Source organism: Vanessa tameamea, chromosome Z (assembly GCF_037043105.1).
Source record: "Vanessa tameamea isolate UH-Manoa-2023 chromosome Z, ilVanTame1 primary haplotype, whole genome shotgun sequence".
Taxonomy (NCBI): Eukaryota; Metazoa; Arthropoda; class Insecta; order Lepidoptera; family Nymphalidae; genus Vanessa; species Vanessa tameamea.
In genome coordinates, this window is record NC_087341.1 from 8,064,552 (window position 1) to 8,072,427 (window position 7,876).

Consider the following 7,876-nt stretch of genomic DNA (forward strand, 5'->3'; position numbering starts at 1 on the left):
AAATATATTTCTGTTAATGAAAGATAATTAAAAAACGTTATTGTTGTAAAAGATGATATATATATACAAAAAAAAAATCACATCGACAGCCAGCAATACATGGAGGTAAATGTACAAAAAAAAGCAATGAATTAATTAAATCTATAATATATTATAAAAATTAAAAGAAATTAAATTCGTAATCCAGCAATCTAGATTTTTGTAAATTTTGTAATAATTATGATGTTAATGAAAAAATATATTATCTGTACAAAAAAAAAAACCAATACTAACAATTAATTAAAAATAAAGGTAGGTATATAACACGATGCACAAATTATTGGACCAATGCGTAATATTTTAAAGTAGGCAACTCGTTTTGATATTTAAATCGCAACTTTGATACGTAAAGTCATTTGTATAAAATTTAAGACAAAATTATTCGCATGTAATTATACTATGAAATAAGTAACCTATGTGTGCAATATAATAATCAATTATGAAACAATTTTCAATATTTTAATTCTTTGATACAATAACAGTAACATACGTTTTTTGCATTTTTGATCCTATACTATTGTAAAGGTGTGTTTCCGTTGAAATAATTGGCAATTTTAGTCTTCGCAGCTGTTTACAACACCTTAAGAGTTGTCGTATCGAATTAAGCAAGTGAACACAGCACATACTTTAAAGGAATAACATATACACAAAATTTGCTAATTTTTCTTCCGTGGAGACTCAGCTCATCATTATTGCTATAATTAAATCGTTCGTCATTATGTAATTCTTCCTCCATTTCTATATCCCTAAGCCAATGTCTTCCTATTTTGTGAATTTCCAACATTCCTGTTATTTTAAATTAGTTTTAACTCTATTACTGGTTAATAAAAATGTAATTCTTCCATACAATCTTAACGAATTACTTCCTGTTTTCCTAATATTAAATGAGTGTTTCTTGTATCCGCACTAATGACTTATTAATTATATTTTATCTGTGTGTACTTTTAAGTATATTCCTGCTTTTTGAGGCTAATTAATATCTGTCAAAAGATTATGACAATTTCCTTGTATGACTAATATTTTTTGTTTGCGGTTGTGATTTGATTATGCTTTATATTTTAATTTTTCTGACGAGTTAAAACATGTAAAGATAGAATAAGTTTCTATTTTGTTTTACTCCCTTCGAGACACGAATTAAAAAAAGAAAGCATACTGCATGTATTAGGGTTCCGTACCGAATGATTATTATTATTATGACTTGGTTTTTATATACGTATGTGAGTTAGACCGGTTTCCACGACACGACACGACACGCCAATCACGGCGTGTCATCATCAAATTTCCGACAAATATTAAATTGCTATTCAACCAAAATATTTAATATTTTATTATTATTATATCGATTACTCATTTATTACTCATGTAGTTCAATATATTGAATAATTGAATAGTTATATCAATTTTATGCAATTATTAAGTGTAAAATTTACAACTAGCGACGACAAAAATACTGTAAGATATGTATTTTTATATGACTTTTGATAAATAATAGTTTTTCTAAGTAGTGTTTATATATGAAAAAGAAGCGCAATACCAAATTTTAATAAATCTAATAACATTGGGTACGGAACATCGCCACTTTCACGTCACTCGCCTCTGTTGTATATTTTTAATCTGTCATACTATACTAATCTTAAGGCTTCAACAACTATATCTTATCTGACTTCCACTTTTCCTTCATCGTAATTGTAGAACTAGCTTAAAGGTAGCTTGCTTGTAACTTTAATTTGTTGATGTCTTTTTCAACAATTTATATTGATCTCTCATGACGTGTCGAATGCCATTTTGTATCCAAAATCTGTTTTCAAACCAATACGTACAAAACGTAAACCGCGTAACATTATTGAAATTAAGAACAATTTCACTCTCTTTATTTATGTATTATGATTGTATTTATTTATTTAACAGACGAAAAATATGTTTTATATAAATAAAATCAGCTATATACTATATGTAACTTATCCAGTTTATATTTGTTGTTTTTGAGGAATACGAAAACTAATATGATAGAACTGCGGTTGGTATAATTAAGAAACACGTGGAATACTTATGGTTAACTTAGAATGAAATTTTGTTAAACTGTGATTTATTTCCAGTATAGTTTTACGTGTTGTGCCAATTGGATTGAGATGAGAATTACACGTGAGACGATATCGAAGACGAATGAAACAGATTAGTATTTTCTGACTAATGTATATGATATAAATATTTTTGTAAAATGACCTGACCTGTATAAAAATGAATGAAAGCAATAACACAATTATAATATATACCAATTATCCATAATAATATTTAGCATTTTATAAACAGATTGTTTAGATATAAGTATATATTGTATAAAACTATATTTTACTACGGCGAAACATACTTTAGTTAAAATATATTTAATAAATGCAAAAAGACAGATAGATATTAATGAAATTTTGATATGGGTAGAGTCGAATGCCTTATTATATTGTAATATGGAGTTTCTGTAATTGTATTTTTTGTAATGAAAATTTTAGTTACTTCATAGCATTAAATATATTTTAAGGTGTTAAAGTAATCAAAAAGTCTTAGAGTAGTTTAATTTTAATATATAAACAGTGTAACGATATATATATATATATATATATATATATATATATATATATATATATATATATATATAGTATTTTATTATATAGCTATAAACTCCAATCGTTTGTAACATATCAATGAGCCAGTTTTTTCTGTCATGATAATACATAATTCCATATATTTGTTACGGTATGCAAACTAACGCGGGATGTTTCCGTTAACTCAATACTAAAACAACAATACTTTGAAAAAAATATAAATCGATTTTACTTATTGATTGCTATCCACACGTGTGACCTGAAGTTTGAATTAATTAATATTTTTAAATTTCAAACTTATCTTACTTTAACAGCATTCGATTAATAATTCGCTTGCATTTTTGCAATACTTACAAACTAAGGCAGTATCTTGATTTCGGTAGTAATTTCGTCTGTTAACGTTAACGTTAATTTACATACTGGGTGTAAATTCTAGAAACTCATAACGTTTACGATACGTTGTCGGTTAAACGACAACGATTACGATTCGATTGTAATAAAGTCACAATATATTAGTAGAATTTCCTTGTATTGTTTATTTATTACAATGAAAACATAGCTGTAAGTCGGTTTTACATAAGTAGGTATTATTATAATGTCATGTAATTTATGTTACCATAATATCATGTAATTTACATTTTGTTTGTTTAAGATACCAAGTTGTTTTATACCAGTAAAGAATTTTATTGTTTCTAAAATGTCGTACATTGATTGATAGGCTAATTCAAGTCCGTTGTGTGGTTTGTGTTTAATCCAACGAAACAGTACACGGTCTGTTTATGTGTTGTTTATTATATAAGCCTCTAACTGCCAACTGCTGATGTATTACGATGTTTATTTCGTTCGGTTTGCAAAATTCGTTTCATCACTTATTAAATAACGTTATGTTACCACACACCGTGAACGGACAAGACATAGAAGCATTACTTCTAAATTCGATGTGTAAATGTACTATACAAACAATTAATTCATAATCATTACAAGTGATTGTCGATCTCATTCGTGATGGCTTAATGTTTGATTTACTGTTCAATAGATCGTTTATAGCATGCTAAGAAGCGTTACATCGCCAATGGGCGGATGCAATGACGTAGCACGTTCCGAGTTTAACTCTGTACGATACGACAAACGCCATCTATTGTCCGTTGATGGTAGTATGACAGTGACTTGACTTGAAATTAAACAGGTTCAGTAGTATTCAGTAAGAAGAAACTCGAAACTCACTTTAGAACACGAGCCTGAAATGTCAGAATTTGATATGCGACATTGACTTTAATATTTATAACATTTAATGCATACACGTAGCAAAATAGCCTATCACTGTAAGTCGGTTGTTGACATTTCACGAGTGAGATCCGAAGTGAATTATTACAGAATACCACTACAGCCCATTCGAATGAACTGTAATTGAATAAGAAACAAAGGAACATTATTTTTGATATATATAATATGAATCAAATAAACAATGCTTTATAAAAGTTGTTAAAACACATAATGAAATCAGTATTAAGCATAATATCATATTTATTTATTATCATTTTAGATAGTTACGTCATCGAAACTTTTTAAAGAAATAATGATTTTGGGCACTTGTCAACTTCGATTATACTTAGGGGAAAAAAATTACTTAGGCGTCGGCGGCGCAAATTTTAAGTCCCGCCTAGACCTAGCCCTAGGTTCAATAATCTATGCTTTATTTCACAGGCTTAGTAAGGCTTCTATGTTTTAAAGTTTACCACATTCATACTAGACGGACATATTTCTTTGAATTAATAAAAAAAAATCATCACAATGGCTTACATAATGCAACGCGAAGTCTGACCGCAAGAATTATATGATCTTTAGATACGTTAAGTTAATTATAACTTTTATTCTAAATATTACTCATGTTGCCATTTCAATCCATGTTTTACATTTTATTTCTTTTTTTTCTTGTGACAACAATAAATATGCAAACTGTTTTCTGCCAATATCGTATATTCTATTTAATAAGATATATATATATATTAGTAAATCTATTTATAAAATGTTTGATCGTAAATCTCATATTCCATTATTGTGACATTGTATTTTCATAGATTATGAATGGTGAGAAAAAGTGAGTCAGATAGATTGGTGCCTTAATGCTACCACATACATGATATCAATAATTTTGCAGTGTGTTTTATAATCAGAACAATAACTAAAATATAAGTGGAACGAAATTTAGCGTACAAAGTATTAGTCTATTATTATCATATTACGTATCTAGTCTCGGTTATGTCTTAAATTCTTAATCCTGTCTAAAAAAATTAATTACTTTAAGGGCAACCGACGTAGGTCTTACACAATAATACCAGAGACAATTACTGATTTTATTAACTAACCAGCAGATAAAGCCTAGTGTTGCTGTGGCTAAGTTAAACCTTGAATAATATTGTATGATAATGTTTAGGTCTGAAATACGCAGAATATAATGGTACAAATTTCCTGTCAAAACATTCACCAGTTTTCCATGATGAGCGTTCAAAGAAAACCGTGATCTTTATATATATAATATAGATAGACTACACCAGACATATTTCTAACCATTGATTGGAAAGTTATTCGTTCTATATATAAAATGCTATACATTTTTATAACATAATGAGACATAAGATTTATTTCGTTTAAAACTCTGTACGAGAACAAGCCATTAAGAAACCAATATTAATAGATTTACGGCTTAGTTATTGTTCTGGTAATTAATGTAATTGTATAAATCTAGTAGAAGATTTCACAAAAATGTCGAATCGATTTGTTCAAAAATTAGACACTCTACCAGTATATATAAGTTAGATTATTAAAAAAAGATACATTTTTGAAGAAAATTACTTTTGTAACTGATCTTTTTACATTGCCGTATCGATGTTTTCTATAAGTTGCTTAAATGTTATTGTTAATAAATTTAATAGGAAAATTTATATTATTAATAATATATTCATTATTTAAAATTTAAATCTGTATTCTAAATTAATATGTCATAGTAAAACGTATGTGAAAAATATTTTGCAAATTTTATTTAACACAAATTGTTTAAATTTCGAAACTCGATAATCAAATTATACTATAAAATATCTTGATCCTGTGGATGTTAATTTTTATTAGGCAAACTGCAAGTAAAGCTTAGTTCTGAAGGAGAGCAGGGACCTAATTGCCCGCTTAATCTATATAACTTTGCATTGAGAGACGTAGCTGCCTCCATCTTTTTTAAGAACATGTTTTTGGAATTTGTGTTCAATGTCCTTTCAGTTAAAGTTTTATTCGATTCAGAATCCAGGGAGTTTATGATAGAATCTGCATCACTATCCAAGTTAAATATATTAACTTGCGATTCTTCACGCCATAACTTTTGCAAATTCAAAGCCATCAACTCTAATTGAATTTGAGATAATTCCTTTATTACGTCAATTTGTATTGACATAACATTGTCGCATGTTTTCAGTAAAGAGTTAAGAGTTTCTAAAACATCTGCTCTTCTTTTCTGAATGCTGTATTGATTGTCGATATTCTTTTCGAAAAATGCAAGATGCTCGTACAATTCAGAAAGTTGTAGTGAACAAGATATGTATTGGGCTGAATGATGCTCAAAATCATAGTAGTGCTTGGCACGCATCAGCCATTTATGAGTAAAAGAAAATAGCTTACGCGCTTCTAAAGTGTTACGAATGATATCCAACGGCACTCTTTTTTCGATGTCTTGTAAATCTAAAGTGGGGAAAGTATAAACTTTTTCAGATATTCCATCGCCTTGTTCATGTTTTTCTGCTCCTATATCTTTAGTATTTTCTTCGTTTTTCTCAGGATTATTTTCGTTATTGTCGCTTAGCACGTCTAGAGTTTTCCAAGAGTCTGCTCCGTTAGATGATTGTGAAAAGAAACGATTCAATATCTTTTTTCTTGATAATTTGAAAAGCGTAAGGCCATATTTAACCCAATGGTGACTCAATTCTAAGAATTGTATTTCAAAATCAGCTTTTTGCAGCACAAATTCTTCGGGCATGAGCTTACAATTATCGTGGCAAGTCCGTAGAATATGATTGGCTGCACATAAATGATGTCGAGCATTATTAAGTTGGTTGAGGTAGGTAAAGTAATTACCTAGCCGTGCTGTTCGTAGAGCCCAGTCTTGTGGGGTACCTTCTTTCATTTCTAATTGTCGCCTGAGAGCGGTATGATTATATAAAGTGTACTTTTCTGGCATGTTTAATTTGTTATACAAAAATGCTAACATCTGAACATTATTAGTTATTAATTTATCAATTTTTTCTGGGTTAAGTCGTTTTAATTTGCTGATTGGTTCAGTCGTAAATAAGTCTTCCGCGTCGAAGTACATATCCGGCTTTGATTTGCTAATTTTATCGTAAATTTCTTCCATGCCTTCGAGGATATCTTTCGCAACATTAATTTCATCTAGTTGTATGAGATAAAAACAGAATAAGTTCTGAATTCTAAGAAAAATGAACAGGCATTCTTCGCGTAAAGCATACTCTTTTAGTTTATCAAAAGCAACCATCAGACTATTTTTTTTCTCATTGAGTGATAAGGGCATTGATTTAACTGCCAGTAATGTAAGGTATCCCTCCATCGCCTGGGACCTGATAAATTGGTCATGATTTTCCTTTCCCAGCACGAGGAGTTCTGATTGTAGGGTTACAATATCTTTCTTTAAAACTTGAAGTCGACTAGAAGAGTTTTTGTCTTTGAGTGAAGTTTTCACATTTTCGAAAGTACTTCTTATATTGTTTAATATATCCATAATATTTCACACAAAAATTTTCTTAAATCTTTTTTTTCTGTCAAAGCAGTATATTTTGTGTATGATGTCAAATTTAAACTTTAAATCATTTATTTTCTTATACTGTTCTGATTCGAATGCTAAAAAAGGTTTTGCTATTTCATTGATTCTGTAAAGTTTTATTTTATTTTATTTTCATTAGGACAACCAACAATATGAAAAAAAATAAAAAAATATTAGTTAATTATTTTGTATATACATGTGTAACATGGCTTTTCTACAAAAATCCAGGTATTAAAGTAGTAGTTATATTTGGCTAAAATATAGATTTAGTTACGTCTTTATACTTTTATATTGTTTTTTTTTAAATAATACTATAATCATTACATAGTATAAAACAAAGTCGCTTACCGCTGTCTGTCCCTGTGTATGCTTAGATCTTTAAAAATACACAACGGATTTTGATGCGTTAATAGATAGATGA

General features: G+C 28.8%; 1 protein-coding gene across 1 annotated transcript; it reads right to left on the reverse strand.

The window, feature by feature from the left end:
• Positions 1-5,686: 5,686 nt before the first annotated feature.
• LOC113400831 (KIF-binding protein-like) lies at positions 5,687-7,492 on the reverse strand. Its single transcript, XM_026640504.2, has one exon. The coding sequence runs from the start codon at positions 7,411-7,413 to the stop codon at positions 5,749-5,751; it is 1,665 nt and encodes a 554-aa protein (XP_026496289.2). The 5' UTR covers positions 7,414-7,492; the 3' UTR covers positions 5,687-5,748.
• Positions 7,493-7,876: the final 384 nt, after the last annotated feature.